The sequence below is a fragment of the Trichomonas vaginalis genome, chromosome IV, assembly GCF_026262505.1.
Source record: "Trichomonas vaginalis G3 chromosome IV, whole genome shotgun sequence".
Classification (NCBI taxonomy): Eukaryota; Parabasalia; order Trichomonadida; family Trichomonadidae; genus Trichomonas; species Trichomonas vaginalis.
Genome location: NC_067206.1, coordinates 33,097,755 through 33,118,300, shown reverse-complemented (window position 1 = coordinate 33,118,300; position 20,546 = coordinate 33,097,755). Strand labels below are relative to the sequence as shown.

The following is a 20,546-nucleotide window of genomic DNA, read 5'->3' as shown; positions in this document are numbered from 1 at the left end:
CTGGAAGGAGCGCTTCTGACTGGTCTGTGCGCTGCTTCCAGGAAGATCAGGAGATTGCTCGAAGTTCGCGGCAAGTGCATTCCGACACCACAGATGCACTTGCCGCAACATATAATTGCGAGTGTCTGCTGCTTTGGTCAAAAGAAGCAGCAGACACTCGCAATGCGAACCGAATTGTCCCAGAAAGACCTGGAAGGGGTCCTTTCTCAAGGTCAGGACCCCCTTCTAGTCTTTCTGGTCCTGGAAGGAGCGCTTCTGACTGGTCTGTGCGCTGCTTCCAGGAAGAACATGAGATTGCGCCAATAAGCTCCTATCAACAAATTTTGACTAAAAATATAAAGTATCCTTTTGTGATTTAACGAATAGCTCAATTTTAAAATAGATTTGATTCTAATAATAAATTGAATGAGTTTCGCTTACGTTTAGAATTTAATGATTTATATGATTTTTTCGTTCACAGAAGAGTCATTGATATCCAATATCAAAAAAAGCAAAGACACACCATAATAAATGATATTGAAGCTAAATATTACATATTTCAACATATCTAAAAAATTATTATAAGATTAGATCTCATGCAATGCCGAGCAGTTTCCTAAAGCATAATTACTTATTTATACAGAATCAATTATATAATATTCACATTGCAAATTATATACATTCTCACGAAGCAACATGAAATAGACTGTCCGAATTTGAATTCAAATAGATATCTACTTCAAAAGGATTTCTTACAATATGTAATCTCGATGTTGATCACTGGAATACAAGGGATGCACGTAATTTACAAATTGTTGCAAAAATAGTAGTGCAACAAAAATTTTATTTTTAGCTTGTCACTTGATATATAACAATTGCAAAAACTCAATCAAAAATAGGATTTGAACAACTTTTTAAAATTGTGAGAAAAATTCTATCGGCACATTCTATTCAATTTTAAAGTATTTCTTTCATATTCCAATCGATTATTCAATATTTGCCAATCACAAATTTTAGTTCAAAATTCAAAAAATCTCTAATTTTAATTTCAGATGAAATCTCGCAAAAATAACATTGTTTTAACCATATAAATATATATTTTATATATTGTATAGTGATTTTTTAATATTTTTATGAGTAAAATCGAGAGTGAGGAAATGTGGACTACAAAAAACGATAGAAATGAATAGTTTACATGGGAATTCAATACTTACAAGTATTCAATGTCACTTTTGTGCTCGAGATTTTGACTCTAGTATAAGAACGTGTTTTTGTCAAAAAAACGTTACTTTTGGAATGAGTCAACCATCAATCCTTACGATCGATCAGATCCCAGGGATAGTCAGTTCGATGGGATCTCGCGAGAAGGCAATATCTGTCGTCGGCGAGCTTGCATTGAACTTTTCTACCTTAAAAGAAAATACTATTTCTATTCCTCCAACATTTGTTATTACTTCAGAGTCAAAAAGCATACTTTCGAATAATAAAGGTCATTTAACAGAAGCCTTCTGGCAAGAAATCCTTAAAACAATCAGAGAATTCGATGATAGAACAGGAGCAAAGTACGGAAACAAAAATCCAGCCTTTTACAATGTAGTTGGTGAGATACCAGGAGTATCAATTGTTAACCTCGGTTTTAACGATTTTACAGTTCACGAACTCGAAAGACAAACAAATAACAAAGCATTTGCTTATAAAGCATATTCAAGATTAGTTGCATCATATGCAGCATTAGTTCACTCGATTCCATCCGAATTATTCGATGAAACAATGAAACAATTCATGGTTGCAAGAAATATCTCCGCAATTAAAGATTTCTCAGCACTCGAATGGATCCAAATTACCAAATTATTCAAAGGCATCTTCGTTCATTACGTCGGACGTCCATTTCCTCAAGATCCATACGAACAAATCAAAAATGCCCTCGAAGCAGTCTTAAACTCTAAATATACAATCTCCAAGCAAAAGTATATTGGCAGAATCAACACAGATTTTGTTCCTACTGCTCTTATTCAAAGAGTATATTTCGGAGGAAAAGATTCTCATTCGTCTGTTGTTATTTCCTCAACGAACGAATTACAAACAGGTCGCTGCCAAATCAGCGGTATCTATTATCCGCAATGCGAGCTCTTTGACATAATAAATGGATATTTCCCACCAAGATCTCTTGAAGATTTCGCAGAATCATATCCGAAACCAGGTGAACTAATCAAATCCCAGATGTTCCAGATCTCTTCCCTCTTTAATCATGCGATGACAGCTCATTTCGTTGTAAATGACGACAAACCAGTCGTTATGAACATCGAAAAGACACATTTCTCATGTACAATCGGTTGTGTTGCCGCGATGAACCTTATTGAATCCGGAAAAGATAAACTTGAAGTCATCAAATCGATGATGCCATGTGAATTATCATCAGTCATATCCTCACAAGTGAAGAGTGGTTCAGTTAACTATTTCTGTCGTGGTCTTTCAGGCGCAAATGGTGCAGTTGTTGGCCGTGCATCACTTTCAAATGAAGACTGTTTAGCACGAGTTTCACAAGGTGAGAAAGTTGTTCTTTTCAAACACTCTGTTACACCTGCAGATCTCGATGCAGTTCTTGCAGCTTCAGCCGTTGTCACTGAGAGTGGTTCTGATTTCTGTTTCGCATCAATTCTCACACGATCACTTGGTATCCCTGCAGCTATTGCATGTGGTGATTTAAGTATCGATGCAACACGTGGTGAAATTGTAGGAAATGGAATAACACTTAATGTTGGTGATGAAGTAACAGTTGAAAACGGAGGTGTATTCTCAGAAAGACAAGAACTAACTATCGCACAAGTTAGTGAAGAATCCCAACCTCTTGTTAATTTACTCAAAGAACTTCGTTCTAAATGCGGTTTCCACATTTTAAGCAGCGCTAACAACAGCGAAGAAGTTAAAGCATCAATCGAATGTGGTTGTGATGGAATCGGATCATATAATATTGATTCTATTTTCGAGATCGAAGAAAACAAACAGAAATTGATTGATTTCTTGATCGACATTGATAACAATGAGAAAGAAAAAGAAGTTATGCGTTTAATCATGGATAATCTCACAGAAGCAATGTCGCAATCACCAAATCATATATTCACAATCAAACTGTTAACAAATGGAATTGGTTTCTATCTTCCTAGTGCTGTTGAATCGACGAGAGATGTTGCAGAATTACGTGTTCGCAAACAATACGAAAAAGATTTCAACCGTGATGAAGAGCTTGAAAGTAAAATCAAGCAGTTAGAACTTGTTAAGAAGTACGGCGAATCTAATCCACTTATGGGATTGCGTGGTGCAAGACTTTCCATCAGACATCCAAAGGTTTTCGATGTCCAAGCTAAAGGTCTTTACGGTGCAATTGTCAACACGAACAGGAGTGAAGAATCACCACGTGTTCGAATCATGGTTCCTCTCATGTCTGTGGGTAATGAACTCAAACACATCGAACAACGTCTTGGAAAAATCTGTGACTGTGGAATGGTTGACATCGGTCCACTCTTTGGATCACCACGTTCATGTCTCGCATCTGGAGAGTTCTTAAACATCAGCAACTTCATGTGTGTCGATGTCAAAGGTCTTCAGGAGACAACATTCGGCATGACAGAACGTGACGCGCGTCGTACATTCCTCCAGGAATACGTCGACTGGAGAATCATCGATGATAGTCCATTCGATTCAGTTGATTTTGATGGTGCAGCACAACTGATCAAACACGCAGCATCAAAGTCAACAGACGAAACACCAGTCGGTGTCCTCGGTGACTTCATCGGAAGTAAGACAGACATCATCAACTTCAAGAAGTTCGGATTGAGTTACATCATTTGCAGTTCATCGAAAGTTCCATTAGTTTCTCTTAGCTGTGTTCAAACAATATAAACAATAAAACTTTATTGGATTTATCTAATTTATTTTATATATTTATTTACTTAATTCATGAAAATTTGAATTTCATGAAAAATGATGGCATTGGATTTGTGAAATGAAGTTTTTGTTTAGTGTCTAATTTCCAATACTACTTGAATAGTAAACTTTTTATTCATCCTAAGCTAAGACAAATCAAGTTTTGTTTACCATTATCTCTTTCTTCCAACCTCCGATGTGAAGCGTTATTTTTGAAAGTCGTATTATACGGGTGTTTGGCATCTTTAGGTGAGTTTTATGAAATGAACAAAAATATTGGAAATAAACTGTAAATATATTAATAAAAGGTTATTTTATTGATATAATAAAAATGATGGGAAATGAAATGTTGAATAAAATATGTAACTAGCGGCGACGCATGATTTTTCTTGGAGGATATTCAAAGGGTTTATGTTTATTTACCAATTTGATATCAATACTTTTATTGATAATTGCAAATTCTGCTTGGCAATTACCAGTTGAAAGATGAATCAATTTGTTAGTAAATAGTTCTCTTGGATTAGTAAGTTCTACAGTATTTCTATAAAATGTTGATGAAATCGAATTGTCAATGTAACAACTATCAACTGTTAATTGATCATTACCAGAGTTACGTATCAAAGATGAACCTTCAGAAACAGTGTTGTTAATAAAAGAACAACTTTTTACAGTAAGAGAATTATATTGATGGTAAATAATTCCATTAACTGATTGAGTAGTAGTATTATTTATAATATTACTTGAATCAATCAAAGCGTAATAATAAAAATTTAAAATTTGATATTCTGCTAAATTATTAACAACAGTTAAATAGTTAAATGTTGCTGTGTATTTATTTGATTTACGCTCATAATGTCCAGCAGGATATGATATACCTTTAATTGATGAGAAATTAGTTGTTGAAACTATGATATTATCATATATTACTTCGCAAGCAGAATATCCAACACTTTCATTTCCTACATCGAAAAGGGAACTTTCAATAATAAAGTTTAAGTTATCTGTGCCAATTTCTGTATATGAAAATTGTGCTCCATATTTATATTGTGTTTGGCATTTTGTACAACAGAACTTTCGTTGAACAATTGAACTATTTGTTCCTTTGTAGTAAATGCAACTTCTATATTTTGTTCCAGTACATTTACTAAAAGAACAGCGATTATGTAGGAATAATGTATCAGTTACTTGGGTAAAGTTGATTACTCCGTCATTATTGTCAAAGAAAATACATTCATCTAAGTAATATTGGCCTTTTCCTTGAGTAAGATTGCAGTTTTGGCAATTTTTAGTTTTTTCACCTGAAAATGTACTGTTGAAGTAGATATTCCAAACATTGCCATCTTCATTAGTTAACTTTTTATTTAATATAGCATAAATGATGAATCATTGTGTACTTTTCATTAAATTGTCAAAAAATGCCATTTAAGGATGCGCTCATCATGTCAGATTTTTCATGCATGTATAACTTTTGATGGAATTCAATTAAATTATATTTGATTAAATAAATTTCAATAATATAGCAATTGTAATCATACCTGTGCTTTTGATTTTCGCGTCGATGGCCACATTACACTTTTATAATATGCCAAAATACGCTTGGCCAGTCGAATTTGCTCATAATTTATCGACTTGGAGGTTTAGTATTAATCAAGATATATACCTCCGAAGCGATTTGAACATAAAATACTTCAATGGGACTCTCAATTGCAGCCATTGCAGCTTTAGAGTCAGAAATTCTAAATCAGACAGCACACCCCGCGATTTAATTTTGGGCGGAAGCACGAAAAAAATCGAAAATATCAATTTATTCTTAAGAACGCTACGACATACAGGATGTAAATGTACTGTTGTATTCCTTGTTGACAATGAAGCATACAAAACTTTAACGTCTGAAATGATTAAAGATATCGAACTCTGTGGCGGCCAAATTATCAACATGGGCATTCCAGAGTTCGATATGCCATATAACTACTATACTCTCATATACCTATGGGATTATTACGTTGTGAAAAGAAATTATTATCGATTTGATCGGATTATGAAGTGCGACATGTTCGACACATTATTCCAAGGCGACCCATTTAACGATGCTTTTCAACCTGATAAATTCTACATGATAGAAGAGAAGAAGCCAATTCTTGGTCAATTTCCAAAGTATGAAGAAATTTTTCATGATCTTAGATTAAACCCAACATCGATGTCCACCGTAGCATGTGCGGGAATTTCATTTGGTTACACCCAGCCATTTACAAGAGCTTTGGATACATTCTTCTCTTACTTTGTTTGGGATAAAGAATGGCATGATCAACACCTCTTCAATGTACTGTATCTGTCTGGCTCGTTTAAGAATAATGGTGTTTCATTTGTTAGATATCGATTCATGGAAAGAGTCCGACACATGTACGAAAATAGAAATGATGCTGAGATTGGTTATATAACAGGTATATATAATAACTATATTTATGCTCAAGTTGTTCATCACGTTCATGTTGCTCCAAAACTTTTGGAAAGTATGCTGAAATACTGTCCAAATAATAACTCCGAACTTTTGAACTACGTGACAAAACCACGGCCTGATTAAAAATAATTTGTAACAAAACAGCGACATAAACTGAGAATCAAAAGCGTACTTATCAATTTTTGAATAGTTTACATTTATAATGCTAATGGCGCCTTCACTGAGAGTGAGAGAAAATTATCAAATATTAGAGCTCGAATAAGCTGCACATGCAATATGTTGTATAGTAGCTTCTATTTATGCTTAAATTTCTGGTTTGAAGCTTGAATAAAATTTAGAAATCTTAAATTTTGAAGTTAAACCCGAAAAAATCGTATTAGTTCATACTATATGTATGCCTATTTTATGATTCTTTATTGTTATATCGAATTAGAGAGAATATAAAGATATGTACGTACGTCTTTTGACTCGCAGTTTAATTAGATAATAACTTGTGATGAAACTTTAAAATCAACTGTTTATCATATATCTCTATGTGAATACTCGATCATCTACTATGATGAAAATTCACATCATCGAACTTCACAAAATTTATGAAAATTTAGGTCAGGTAAGTGGGGCTTCCAGGCGCGTTGCGCCCTCTAGCCCCGAAGATGTTTAGTATAAATGAAGTTTTTATTCGGAAAATTGTTAGTCTTCTGGTGTGAATTCGGAGGACTCTTCTTCTTCCTCCATTGCTTCTGGGAAGAAGCCTTCTTCTGGGTCGAAAACATTATATAATGTGTCGCTTTTCACAAATTATATATGTTTTCATGTTTTGTCACTTTTCTGTCACTTTTCGGGTAAAAACATTTTTATTATTATATATAAATGAATTTTACAAAACCACCGTTACCGTTCTTTGGAAATAAGAGTAGATGTAAAGATATTATATTGAGAGAACTTAAGAAACTACCGAATGGTCTAACATTTGTAGATTTGTTCGGTGGAAGTTTCTATATATCCCATTTGTGTCATACAATATTCCCAGACTCAAAGATTATATGCAATGACTTCGACAACTATATGGACCGTCTCAAACATATTCCAGACACAAACAATATATTGAAAGAGTTAAAAGAAAAGATACCTATAGGTAAGATGGAACGTATACCATTAGATAAGAAAAATATTGTGAGAGAGGTTTTGAAAAAAGCAGAATATATAGACTGGGATAGTATATCTGCTAGACTATTATATAGTGGTGCTATAAGAGTTCATGACATTGAAACACTTATGTCAAAAGTTTTATATCTTAACTATACAAATGTTTTCAAAGAGGACATAGAAAAATATATTGAGGGTATAGAGTTTGTGAGATGTCATTGGACAGAGTTGTATGAAAAATATAAAGACAAGGAAAATGTTTTCTTTATAGTGGACCCGCCGTTCTATAACACATGGGATTTTCAATACCAAGTAGACTGGACTTTGAGAGACTCTTTAGAAACTTTAGACGTTATACATAACCATCCATGCTTTTACTTTACATCCGATAAAAGTGGTTTGGAAACCGTTATGAGATGGCTAGAAGATATAAACGACTATGAGTTTAGATATGACAAGATAGAATATGAGAGAGGTCCTATAAACTGGCGAAAGTGTCATAACAAAGAAATTTTATTAGTAAGTAAATGTGGTTTGAAATCGGATTGTTAGTTTTAGGTTTTTTCCATTGTGTCATTTATTTATTTGACGTGGCAGAAAGATATAGAGAATATGAAGATGAACCAATGCCTGCAAATGTTCAGTATATGTACTCGTAAGAGATATTTTTATCTAATATTAAATGGACGCACAGAACTTAGCGAATGCACAGCAACCTGGACAACCAAACCCAGAGAATATTCCAAATGAAGTTAGAATACAAATTGCAATGGCAAACTATGGTCAAGTGCCAACAGATGTACAAATGCAAACTGCCATGTCAAATGACGCTGCGTTAGGTTTGCCACCATGGTATGCAAATATGAGATGGAAAGAGTTTTATACAAACCCTGAAGTGGGATATAAACAACTTTATACAGATGACGCGAACACAGGAGTTGACCCAGAATATGTTTTCTACCAGAGGAGAAACAGAATGTATGAGCTCCAGTTAAAGAATGCTATGGAACTCAACAGGAAACGTAAGAGACTAGGCGGACATTAGATTTTTACATATAGTAAATGGGTTTCTTCAGTAGTATTGGAAACTTCTTCAGAAGAGTTGGAAGAGGTATATGGAATGGAATAAAATCTGTCGGAAGAGGAGTATGGAACGGTGTCAAAAATATTGGTAAAAGAGTAGGTCAGTTTGTTGGTATTATACCTAAAGACCCTGAACCAGAAAAACAAGCTCCTGTTATACAACAGCCTGAACCTGCACCACAGTCTAGTTGGCAACCAAATCCAACACCTCAACCGTATTAAAAAATTATATTTTTATCGTTCGATAGTAGTTGTATATGAAACTAAGTTCTAAGTAAAACGCATGGTATAATGGAATTATTCTTTTTCTTCCATCTGTAGTAAACCATACTTGAAAGTCTGAAATACTTCCACTTGGTGGTTCGTATAACTTTGTAGGTTTTTCGTAAAAGTCATTTGCCAAGCATAAGAAAGAGTTTTGCGCACCAGAAAATGAAGCATGAACAATAATAGCATCTTGGTCGAAAATATTTTCATATGTTCCATTAGGGTTTTCGACTTCATAATAGTCCGGGTGTACTGGATATGCTGCAGGCTGATTTAACATCCTCATAAATCTATACCATGCCAAGTTGTTATATTTTGTAGAAATATAAACGTTTTCTCCAAGGTCTTCTATTTTATTGATTTTAACAGTTGCATTTTTCCTGTCATAAATAATATCGAGATGGTATTCTCCTTCGTCAATGTTATACTGGTTTGCATATTCAATATAGATATCGTTTATTTTTTCTTGAAAAGCTTGAAGAGTTGTTTCTAAGTTTACAAGCAAACTAACTTGTAAAAGTTTTCCTTGTTCAAATTTCTCATACATACGTTTTTCTTTGTTATAGTATCGAACTTCAAAACCGACCGTAAATGGGAAACCATGTATGGCTTCTGAAATGAACTTCATTCTACGAAAGCCAATAGCTTTTGTGACGGATGGGTCTCTTAACCATCTTAATGGGTAGTCAAAACGATAGCCTTCATGCTTTACGGTATCTGTCTCAAACTTTTGACCGACATTAGTAAAAAGTTCATCTAATGGTTTAGTTGTAGCAACTCTTGAATTTTCTTTTTCTATTGGAAGCATATTTTATCTATAATAAAAATGTCAAATGAAACAGCGTCTATGAGAGAAATACAACACAACCGACAACTCATTATGCAAGCTCTAAATAAGAACACAACAAACTTTTCAAACTATTCTAAGATATCTGAGTCATTGAAAGAAGGAAACTTAAAACTGACAATAAACCCAATGACAGATGAGTTTCTGTTTCAAGACAATAAGAACCATACTGTCTGTATAAATCCAACAAAAGGAACTTTAAACGAGAAACCTATAAATGAACTTCTTTTGAAAGCAGATGTTGACAACAAAGCTGACAAAGAATATGTAGACGATGCAATAGCAAAAGAAGAAGAAAGAGCTAACAATGCTTATGCAACAAAAGAACATACTCATCCTGAACTAGCAGACAAATATGTTGACAATAAAATGTCAAGTGAAGTGACAAGAGCTGAAAACGAATATTCTAAAAAGACTCATACACATTCTATATCTGATATTACAAACTTACAAGAAACCTTAAACAGGAAAAGTGCCGTTGGACATACACATTCTATATCTGAAATAACAGACTTAAACGTTAGCCTTGAAAAGAAAGCGGATAAGGAATATGTGGCTAGTAAGTTAGAGAAGAAAGCGGATAAGGAATATGTGGATGAAAAAGATAATGAAATTAAAGAAAGGGTTGAATGGTATCATGAATGGACATCGAAGATTTTAAAAACTAAAGCCGATACAGGATGGGTTTCAGGATGTTTAGACCTTAAAGCAGATAAAACTTATGTTAACGATGAGTTAGAGAAGAAAGCAGATAAGACTCATACACATACAAGTTTTACAACTTTTACAGCAGATGATATTACACTAAACACAACCTTGCCAAGTAAAGGTCCAACAATACCACCGGCAACAAGTCTTGTAGATACTTTGATATCTAATGACAATAGTATTATGCATCTAAGACAGGAACTCAATGTGCTTAAACAAATTTTGCCGAATCTTATTTACCCGGTTGGCTCATTATATGTTTCAATGAACTCTACCAGACCAGAAGTAGTACTTGGTTTTGGAACTTGGACTCAAATAGTCGACAGGTTTTTGTATTGTGCAAACTCTTCAAAGGAAACAGGTGAAGTAAAACGATTTCAGGTGAAAATTTACCTGCACACAGTCACTACATAGATTTAAGTACATCTCAAGCAGGTTGGCATAAGCATAGATATTGGGATTGGTCAGCAATGACAAAAGGTAAAGGATATGATGTTAAAGACAACGTTAAGTTTGCTATAAATTGTTACTGGAGTAACACTGAGGGAGGAGGAAACCATACACATCGCGTTTCGGGATATACGCAAACAACGGGACAAAGTAAAGACTACATGCCACCTTACATGACAGTTTACGCATGGTATAGAATTGCTTAGTCGTCATTTTCAACTTCTTTAGCATATTCGTCAGGAGTTGTCTTATATTTGTTAGGAACTGTCTTTGAAAGTATACCACCTTGAACTTTGACAAGTTTGAAACGAGGTCTGGCAATAGTAGTTTTATCTTCTGCTTGCAGTCTGTACATTTTGCCATGTTTGCCTAAAACTTCATAATATTCTCTTGTATACTTTCTTCTATTTTTACGAACACGAATGTGAGTACCTGTCGAGTTCCCATTGTTGTCATAGTCAATAGTATTTTCATATGGGTCGCGTTTAGGTATTTCTATTTTTACTTTGTCACCTTTCTGAAGTTTGAAGCCCGGCATTCTTTCTTGTTTGTCTCTTTTGACTAAATTATTAAATATATAGTCTTTCTCTAAGTCAGGGTTGTTTTTCATTTCTTCGGGGGAGTGGTTTCCCAAACCTTTTTGTTTACGGTTATTGTAAATATTTAAAACTTGTCTCATCTTTGCCATGGAGAAGTGTCTATACTTGTCGTCATATGACATTTCATTTGCTTCACCACCTTGTGGTTGGTTTAAGTCTCTTAACATTTTTATACAACCGTCAATGACACCAAGAGCAGAATGGTTTTGGTCGACAATGAAATATTGGTTTACATTTTTTGAACGCAGATAGTTTTTTACATCATCTGATTTGAAAGAACTTTCACAGTCAGATGTCAGTTTTGTTGGATGGTATTTGTCAACGAATATTGTCAAAGCAGTTTTCACATCTAAAATATTTTTTGGACCATAATGGTATGGCTTCACAGTATCTTGTGTTTTGACCAACAAATATTAACCAGTATGGTGGTCCATCTTCTCTATACCTCGGAATGTTTTCCAAGATATCCATAAACCAAGCATTTGGTGTTGAACTAAAGATTTTTATCATGAGTGCTTTCTTTGTCGCTTTAGAATAGGGGTCCTTGTTTGGATTCGTCATTTTTTAACCCATAAGAAATGGGTTTATTTGGCGCATTAGCAGGTGTTGCATCCAGATTTTTGCCCGCAGTGGGAACAATAGCCAGAGGTGTATTTGGAGTTGGAAGGAAGATTTTGAGTACATTAGGTTACTTAAAGAGAAAGCACAACCTATTATACAAACTGTACAGAAAGGTTGGGATGTAGCACGAGATGCAACAAATCTTATTCCAAATCCTGAAACAAGAGGAAAAGTTCAAGGATGGATGGACAATGTAGGAAGACAAGCAGGAAACTATTATAACAAAGCAAATGACTACTATAACCAAGCAGGACACTATATGGACCAAGGTGAAAGATTCTTTAACAGAGGATATAACCATGCACAACAGTGGGTAAACAATAACCAACCTCAACCGCCTCAAACGTGGGGAATGTAAATTTTTTTACTGAGATGAAATGAACAATGCAGCATTGAGACAAATGAGTTCAAGATGGATTTGTCGGCTTCCAGCATTTACACCACGTGTTTGTAAAGTTCTTCCTATACCTCAGGAAGTTTTAGACCGACTTAAAAAACCTAAACAACCAGTTGAAAACAAACCAAACTAAAATTTTTTACTGAGATGAAATGACCGAAGAAGTTGAAACGGTAGATTTGACACCAACAAAACAAAAAGTTCAGAACCATTGTCAAAACCTGTCAAAGAACTTACAGATGAAGAGAAAAATTCAATAATAGAAAGTGCCAGGTCTGGAAATACAAACCTAACTATAAAGTCACTTTTCATAGAAATGGAACGGCTAGTATCTCAAAAAAGAAACAGACTCTCACAAATAAAATATTGAAGTCTGAAGGAGCTTTCGAGACAACAGATGGAAAAGTTTACTTCACTGACCAACAGTTCATTATAGAACATCTCATTGACTTAGAGTCGAAATATTCTAAACTTTACAACAAACACAAAAAGTTGAAAGGAAAACAAAAACAAATGGCATATGATATTTATGAAGATGTTGACGACACAACTGTTCCTGCAAGTGAAGTAAAGTCAGAGGAACCGAAAAGTGACGAAAAACCGATAGAAGAAGAAAAAACCAAAAACTGAAGATAAACCAAAACCAAAGTTTAGTTTCCAAACTAAACCAAGTCAACTTCATTAGCTGGTATGGGTTGGCGTCAAAGACCTATGGCAGCAGGCGGTTATGTAAAGTAAAGAAAAAAAATATTTTTTTATTTTTATAAAAATGCCCCCATATAGAATGGATAGAAAGTCTGCTAGAATAAAAGCAGAGTTACAAAGATATGGTTGGAGAGTTTCGAAGAATTTTAAATATAGGAAGGGAAGACCCATAAAAGTCTATGACAAATTGTCTGGTCTTCGCTACGAAATGGATTTGGAAACAGCACGTGCCAATTATCCAAACAGACTAGAGAGGTTAGAAGAAGAACGTCTTATGGACATGCCTTTCGATGTTAGTGAACCTCAAGTTGAAGGACATGACGGCTTTGCCAGATTCTACTGGAAACATGACGAACAATTGCATCCTTTGAGAAGGAAAAAAGGAAAAGGTGAAGACGCACATGCTCCATGGAAAGAACAAGATATGCATATGAAGAATATCGTGAAGTTAGAAGTAAAATTACATTGGTCAAACCTTTACAGTAAACTTGACGAAGGAAAGAACAAAGAAGGCTTCATGGGAGTACTTGCTGCCATACAAGACGGAAATAAGAAAGGACACAATCTCAGATTGACCATAACAGATTTGGATGGTCACATTTACTATGCACATGGCAATGAACAAACAGCCGCAAAACTTCTTGACGCTTTCAAGACTACAAAGAGAGAACAAATGGTTGACTCCGACTCAGACATTTTGAATGCAATTGAAGGAATTGCAAGTGTCAAGTTCGAATGGTACCAACCTAACCCTCAAGCAGTCAGACAACATGCTGGATACTTCCCTTCATAAATAAGTCTGACATTGACTTGACAAGGTATGGAATTTACAATTCAATTGAAACAATTGTCAATGAACCTTGTATTCTTACATGTCTCAGGAACTCTGGTCTTGTTACAGAAGAGAAGATGAAGTATCTTGAGTCATGTGTGAAGACAAGGTACATTCTCAGAGGTCAATTGGCAAAAATTGCACCGTTGGCAAATGTTAATATCCGAGTCAACATACCTACAGCTAAAGGTTCTTCACATGACGACTATGTTGTTGAGTTCAATTTACCATGGTTGAAGATTGTAATTGTCCACAACCACTTCATGTTGAACGAAAGTCTTTCAAACCCATTCTTTGGTAAAAGTAAGTGCAACATTGTCAGAGCTGTAAACATTCTTTTCGAGAAAGGTTTGTTGGAACCAATTCCAGATGACAAGCTGACAGAAACTTTTGTACCAAAAGATGAAACAAACTTTTCATTGTTAGCAAGACCAAAAGTTGTTCCAGACAAAGTTCTAGTACAAAAGAAGTACACAGTTCCACAAGGAGTTGGTTTGTTCGGATACCAACCTGAACCAGAAGAACTTCCAATGAGGTTGCAAGAACTTCAAGATGCTATAAACAAACTTCCATTGAGACATCCAATTAACGTCAAATTGTATTGGAGAGCATCTGAGTTAGGTCAGAAGGTTTTATATGAAACAGGTTGCTTCGACGATGTTTATGAGATAACAGGAGAAGTTTCTCAGAAGATAGAGACTCACTTGAATTTCCACAAACTGGACCAATTGGTTGCGACAAGTTCGACTCAAACGAAAAGATATACTATGTCGACCTTAACGCTGCGTACATGAGGTTTGTCCAATATATTCCGACTGGAATTCCAAACGAAGATGGTGAGTTCCCGGGAAGGAACTATACAGTTGGAAAAGTCATACAACAACTGTATGATATTAGGAAAGCTTCAAACCCCAAACTTGCAATGACACTCAAATTGCTTATGAATTCGACATGGGGATATTCCATTAAGAAACCTCAAGAGATGAAGAGTAAACATTATGAGAAGGTCGACAACTTTGTTGAAAGGTTTCTCCTTTTGTTTTGAAGTACGAATTCACTCAAGGTCAAAGTGGCCTTAGTAACACATTAAAACCTATTGTCGAACATTGGTCTTACCCTCAGTTCGCCAAGGCAGTCCTTGACAACTACAATGAGTTCTTCTCGGAAGTCAAATCGAAAGTCAAGGTTTACTATGAGAACATTGACGCACTCATGACGAACGAAGAAGGATACAACAAACTCATTGAAATGGGTTTAGTCGGTGAGAAGATGGGTCAATTCAAATTGGACAAAATTTTCACCGAAGTTCATGTAATATCGAAAAGGAAATATTGGGGCATACTTGAAGACGGCACAGAAATAAAACATTGCATGAATAAAAATTTTTATTCGAATTTGAATTTAAATGTGGGAATTCTTGGGAAAGGTTCTCTCTGTTTGGAAGTAGTATCCAAGGACGCTTGGCAAAGAACTTTATAATGGCTTCCTTCTTTGCTTGCTTTATGTCGTCGAAAGGAGTGTTTTCTGGTATTTGAATTGGAATTCCGGTCGAAGTCTCGAGATTCAAGGCAGCCCTTCCCGTTATCCAACCGTTAACAAGCTTGCCTTTTACATTCTGCCTGAGGAAGTCTTTAACAAGCTCGTTAATTTCAATTAGGTAAATTGCCTCGTCGGTAGGTTCGACCTCGACCATTGCTACTGTCAGTAAAAGTACTGCTACTGTCAGTAAAAGTACTGCTACTGTCAGTAAAAGTACTGCTACTGTCAGTAAAAGTACTGCTACTGTCAGTAAAAGTACTGCTACTGTCAGTAAAAAGGAAAATTTGAGAGGGTTTTCGACGATAAAGTACTGCTACTGTCAGTAAAAGTACTGCTACTGTCAGTAAAAGTACTGCTACTGTCAGAAAAAGTACTGCTACTGTCAGTAAAAGTACTGCTACTGTCAGAAAAAGTACTGCTACTGTCAGTAAAAGTACTGCTACTGACAGTAGCAGTACTGCTAGTAGCAGAGATTTTTATCGTTGTGGTCCGACGGTTAAGCCACAAACGAATGTCCCACGTCCCACCAACCCAGTCCATTCCCAAACCAGAGGAACCTAAAGAACCACAACAGTCTCCTCAGCAACCTCAGTTCCAGCAAGTACCTCCGAATTACTACCAATTTCCACCTCAAGGTTACTACCCACCACAAGGCTTCCCGAACTACCCTCCTCAGCCTATGCCTTACTTCCTCAACCCTTGGTTGTTCCAGCAAGCTCCACCCCAGCAATTCCAATCTCAGTCCAAGAGAGACCAAGACTTCGAAGAAGGTCTGAACCGTTTACGCAAAGAGTATGCTACAGCTCCAATTGAGAGAAAGTTGTTCCCGGACCAAAAATATAATTTAGGTGAAGAGGTGAGATTTCACCTCTTTTTTCACCTGTTTTTTCACCCTCTTGAATTTTCATGAATTTTATATATTAATGTTTTCGCTAAGCCACTTTGTGCCGTCAGTCAGTCAGTCAATGAAATTTACACCAAAAATATAATTTAGGTGAAGAGGTTAGATCTAACCTCATTTCTAACCTCATTTCTACCCTCTTGAATTTTCATGAATTTCCTTAAGATAGAAAAAATAAAGTTAGTTTTATTTTTATTTATTTTTTTATTTTGTATAAAAGATATGATTTCAGGGATTTTTTTGACGAAGTGTAAATCTTCACTTCGTCAAAAATAACAGTTATATAATGAAAAAGTGAAAGTTATTCTTCATTTTTTTGTATTTGACGAGAATGTCGGGTAGATGGTTAGATCTAACCTCATTTCTAACCTCTTGAATTTTCATGAATTTCCTTAAGATATAGGGTGTCCAAAGGTGCGTTTAGCACAGCGCTCTATATGAGACTATTAAAGGAGATATATGCTGATTATAAATATATAATAAAAAATATGAATATATGTATATGATGAGTATGTTGTATTTTGGCGCCATGCCGGGATATAAAATGAATTTTGAGACAAGAGGCGGTTTCGCGGGAAATTTTGGCGGGATTTTTTTCATTTTTTTAATGAATCATAAAGAAAACATCCTCGCTCTTGCAAAAAAATGCAAAGACTGTAAAAAAATCTACGAGACATTGGTAAAATGCTTCGGTATAGATGCTCCTAGCTATTCCACTGTAACGTATCATGTTCGGATGTATCACTTCATGAACAAAAAGGCGCCCATCATAAAAATTGACAAAAAATCGCCGGATCAAAGAAAAATCAAAGCAATTCTTCAAGCGCTAGATGAAGACCCAAGAGCATCACTCAGAAGGATAGAGGAGATGACAAAGATACCACGTACAACAGTCAGTTATTATCTGCACAATTATTTGAACTACAAACTAGCGTATACACGTTGGGTTCCGCACAACCTTAATTCAGTTCAAAAAAAATCTAGAGTCCAATCTTCGAAAGAGCTCCTCTCTATATTGGGTGGTATCAATCCAAGAAGTTTCGCTTTTTAGTAACAGGGACGAGTCTTGGTTTCAATATGCACAGAAGCCAAATCATGTGGATCCCGAAGGATGAAAATCCGCAAACATTCCCGAAGAAAAAATTGACACACCAATGATGATGTTGTCGGTTTTTTGGGGCGTGAATGCATCATCGCAATTGATATTCTTCAAAAACCGAATACGATGAATGCTCAGTATCTATTGACAATGTTCTTACTCAAATTATCAATTCTGATGAGTTTGAGAAATCCAAACAACAAAAACAAAAGTTTGCAATTCATTTTGATAATTCAAGAGTTCACAAAAGTCATAAGGTAATGAATTACTTGGTGGAAAACAATGTCAAAGTTGTTCCAAACCCAATTTATTCACCTGATATTGCACCCTCTGACTTTTATTTATTCGGCACGCTAAAAAAGAGAGCTGAAGGACGCGAATTCGCGAGTCCAGATGATCTTGAAAATTTTGTAAGAGAGCAATTTGAGCAATTTTCTCATGATGATTTAAAGCGTGTCTTTCAAGCCTGGATCGATCGCTGCGAACGCGTGATTGAATCCAATGGTGATTATATTTAAATAAACTTTATATATATGTAACTTGTTTATTTCTATTCGCAGTATTCAGGTTTGTGCTAAACACACCTTTGGACACCCTATAGAAAAAATAAAGTTAGTTTTATTTTATTTATTTTTTTTATTTTGTATGTAAGAACAGAAATGTCAGTCGAAGCACAGACGTTCACGAACAAATCTAATGGCGAAACATTCACAAAAGGCACTTATAATGGTATTGAAGTCTTACGTAGAGACAAGGATAGTTACATTAATGCAACAAATATGTGTCAGCAGTTTAGGAAAGACTTTAGAAAGTTGTTGGAAAATAAGTCCTGGGAAGAGTATTATAAGGCATTTTGTGAAGAATATAGCAACCGCCGGAATTCAGACGGTTGCTTTTTATACAAAATTCATGCCGGAATTCCTGATGAAATCAAACAGGTTAGAGGAACGTATGTAGACCCAAGACTTATAAACTATATAGCAATGTGGGCTTCTCCAAAATATTGCATAGCAGTTGGAAAAATTATGGACTCCATAGACAAGAAAGTTCATGAGAAATTAGATGAAGAAGAACTCGAAGATACAGTAGAGAATACTAAACATTTGTTTGAAGAAGAAGTTAGAAAAATGTGCGAAAAACAATTAGAACATGAACGTGAGATATATTATGGTTATAGAGACTCTCCATACGAACTAGACCAATGGGAACAAGAAGATTTAAAGAGAGAATTTAGAGAATATGAACTCGCTAAGATAGCATTAGAAGCTGCAGAAAAGAAGTTAAAAGTTTGGGGTCGTTTTGTACAAAAATATTGTGAGTAAATGAACTCATTATTTTTGTCATAAACGACCAAAAAATAATGTTTATGTTAGAATGTTAGATCTAACACGTTTTCTAACCACTTTTCTAACATGGTCTAAAACTCTCGAAAATCATGAATTTTTGACATTTCCTTAAGATAGAAAAAATAAAGTTAGTTTTATTTTTATTTATTTTTTTATTTTGTATGTAAAGACAGATATGTCAACAACAGAGAACACAACAACAGTTATAGTCCATGAAGCTATAAATGAAGAATACGAGTACATACAGTTTAACAAACAACTCCGTCTCATTCGTTCGGTCAAAGACGATATGTACCAAATGCAAAGTATTTTGACAGCATGTTTTGCTCCAGATACTAAGAAACCACAAGACTGGTTTAGGAACCAAAGCACACAAGAACTTTTGAGCGAAGCACAGCGAGACATACTTTTTTCTGAAAACAGTGAAGAACAGCGAGTAAGTAAAAAACCGCAGTCGCCAAAACTCTATGAAAATCGTGAAAAATTGCCAAACGGTTTGAGAGGATATTATGTACATAGACTTCTTGTAAATGCTGTTGCAATGTGGGCTTCGCCTCGTTATGCTTGGTATATTTACAGACTTCTTGACGAAATTCATAGACAAGAACGTGAAGAGATGGAAAACAAGCTTGAAGCAAAAGACAAAAGCATTCAGAAAAGAATACCACGTTCGGTACCAAAAGGAAAGGAAAAGAACTATAAGTATATGATTTATACTGAAGAGATGGAGAAAGAAGAAGATAAAGATATGGTTATGTTGCATTTAGTCAGAAGAAACAACAAAAGCTTTTACGACCTTGCTAAGATTTACAAATCTGACAGAAATTGGTTCTATCGCGAAAACTTACCGATTTCAATGACCCCAAATGAAGATGTGAAACAAATAGTTCAAGATACGTTACCTCAAACACACTATGATATGAAAGGTTGTACAATACTTACCTTCAAAGAAGACTTACCGCTACTGAAGGAAAAAATAACAGAGTATTTTGACAACTTCAAACAAGTAGGGTAGATGAACCATTTATTTTCAAGCTTGACTTTTTACAATTTGAACTTTGTTTGCGTAGATATGAATTCTGAAAGAAGTATGAGGGTCTTGTATGACTTTGTACTTCTCCCATAGTTCATGTCTGTCAAACTACCTGCCATGGACTCTTTCATAAGTTCCATGAAATCGTCTTCGGACAATCCGGGGAAAAGTATTATGTCAGTAAGTATTCTTTTAACATCCTCACTTAAACTCTTTGCTGTCTGTACACAAATGACAACTGAGATGTTAAAGTGTCTGAGCTTCTTAAGAATTCGACACATATCTTGTTCTCTATTCTTTAACAAAGGATGAGAGGCGAAATCATCTAAGATAAGAAGACATCTATGAGGGTAAGTCTTCCGATCGTAAGATTGCAATTTCTTCGAAATGTATTCTATCTCTTTCTGTTTGTTTCTGAAGTGTTTCTTCTCTAATATTCTCTGCATTTCCTCATTTGGGTCTTTAAACTTCGAATTGACATACTCATTTATAGCATTATACTTCAAAACTCTTCTTTGGTACTTCTTTATCCAATCTAACAACTCAGTATCCTTTATACATACTAACTTAAACTTCTTTATAATATCTTTGAACGAATTGACGGTTTGGTCA

General features: G+C 35.1%; 8 protein-coding genes and 4 pseudogenes across 12 annotated transcripts, besides 5 other annotated features; 9 read left to right on the top strand and 3 right to left on the bottom strand.

Moving 5' to 3' along the window:
• Positions 1-1,275: 1,275 nt before the first annotated feature.
• Positions 1,276-3,879, top strand: TVAGG3_0212600 (phosphoenolpyruvate dikinase-related family; the record flags this gene model as incomplete). Its single annotated transcript, XM_001302135.1, has 1 exon — positions 1,276-3,879. One exon carries the CDS (start codon positions 1,276-1,278, stop codon positions 3,877-3,879), a length of 2,604 nt encoding a protein of 867 aa, XP_001302136.1.
• Positions 3,880-5,404: 1,525 nt separating this feature from the next.
• Positions 5,405-6,709, top strand: TVAGG3_0212590 (uncharacterized protein; the record flags this gene model as incomplete). The annotated part of the gene is made up of 1 exon (XM_001302136.1): positions 5,486-6,484. One exon carries the CDS (start codon positions 5,486-5,488, stop codon positions 6,482-6,484), a length of 999 nt encoding a protein of 332 aa, XP_001302137.1.
• A 1,480-nt stretch (positions 6,710-8,189) lies between these two features.
• TVAGG3_0212580 (uncharacterized protein) lies at positions 8,190-8,552 on the top strand (the record flags this gene model as incomplete). Its single annotated transcript, XM_051226700.1, has 1 exon — positions 8,190-8,552. The coding sequence occupies one exon, from the start codon at positions 8,190-8,192 to the stop codon at positions 8,550-8,552; it is 363 nt and encodes a 120-aa protein (XP_051111686.1).
• A 17-nt stretch (positions 8,553-8,569) lies between these two features.
• On the top strand, positions 8,570-8,812 carry TVAGG3_0212570 (serine threonine-protein phosphatase family; the record flags this gene model as incomplete). Its single annotated transcript, XM_051226699.1, has 1 exon — positions 8,570-8,812. The coding sequence occupies one exon, from the start codon at positions 8,570-8,572 to the stop codon at positions 8,810-8,812; it is 243 nt and encodes an 80-aa protein (XP_051111685.1).
• Positions 8,813-8,816: 4 nt separating this feature from the next.
• Positions 8,817-9,404, bottom strand: TVAGG3_0212560 (uncharacterized protein; the record flags this gene model as incomplete). The annotated part of the gene is made up of 1 exon (XM_051226698.1): positions 8,817-9,404. The coding sequence occupies one exon, from the start codon at positions 9,402-9,404 to the stop codon at positions 8,817-8,819; it is 588 nt and encodes a 195-aa protein (XP_051111684.1).
• A 711-nt stretch (positions 9,405-10,115) lies between these two features.
• Positions 10,116-15,397: a mobile genetic element.
• TVAGG3_0212550 lies at positions 11,065-12,022 on the bottom strand (annotated as a pseudogene). The gene has a single exon. A coding segment is annotated over exon 1 (958 nt).
• TVAGG3_0212540 lies at positions 13,264-14,630 on the top strand (annotated as a pseudogene). Its single transcript has one exon. A coding segment is annotated over exon 1 (1,367 nt).
• A 669-nt stretch (positions 15,398-16,066) lies between the features above and the next one.
• Positions 16,067-16,465, top strand: TVAGG3_0212520 (uncharacterized protein; the record flags this gene model as incomplete). The annotated part of the gene is made up of 1 exon (XM_051226697.1): positions 16,067-16,465. One exon carries the CDS (start codon positions 16,067-16,069, stop codon positions 16,463-16,465), a length of 399 nt encoding a protein of 132 aa, XP_051111683.1.
• Positions 16,466-16,856: 391 nt separating this feature from the next.
• Positions 16,857-16,884: a terminal%2Cinverted (terminal inverted repeat of Mariner transposon ID:TVAGG3_0212500).
• Positions 16,857-18,153: a mobile genetic element.
• TVAGG3_0212510 lies at positions 16,953-18,073 on the top strand (annotated as a pseudogene). The gene has a single exon. A coding segment is annotated over exon 1 (1,121 nt).
• Positions 18,126-18,153: a terminal%2Cinverted (terminal inverted repeat of Mariner transposon ID:TVAGG3_0212500).
• Positions 18,154-18,334: 181 nt separating this feature from the next.
• On the top strand, positions 18,335-18,877 carry TVAGG3_0212490 (uncharacterized protein; the record flags this gene model as incomplete). The annotated part of the gene is made up of 1 exon (XM_051226696.1): positions 18,335-18,877. The coding sequence occupies one exon, from the start codon at positions 18,335-18,337 to the stop codon at positions 18,875-18,877; it is 543 nt and encodes a 180-aa protein (XP_051111682.1).
• Positions 18,878-19,003: 126 nt separating this feature from the next.
• Positions 19,004-20,546: part of a mobile genetic element that runs on past the window's edge.
• TVAGG3_0212480 (KilA, N-terminal/APSES-type HTH, DNA-binding family) lies at positions 19,077-19,729 on the top strand (the record flags this gene model as incomplete). The annotated part of the gene is made up of 1 exon (XM_051226695.1): positions 19,077-19,729. A coding segment is annotated over one exon (653 nt), but the record flags the coding sequence as incomplete, so codon positions are not given.
• Positions 19,938-20,380, bottom strand: TVAGG3_0212470 (annotated as a pseudogene). Its single transcript has one exon. A coding segment is annotated over exon 1 (443 nt).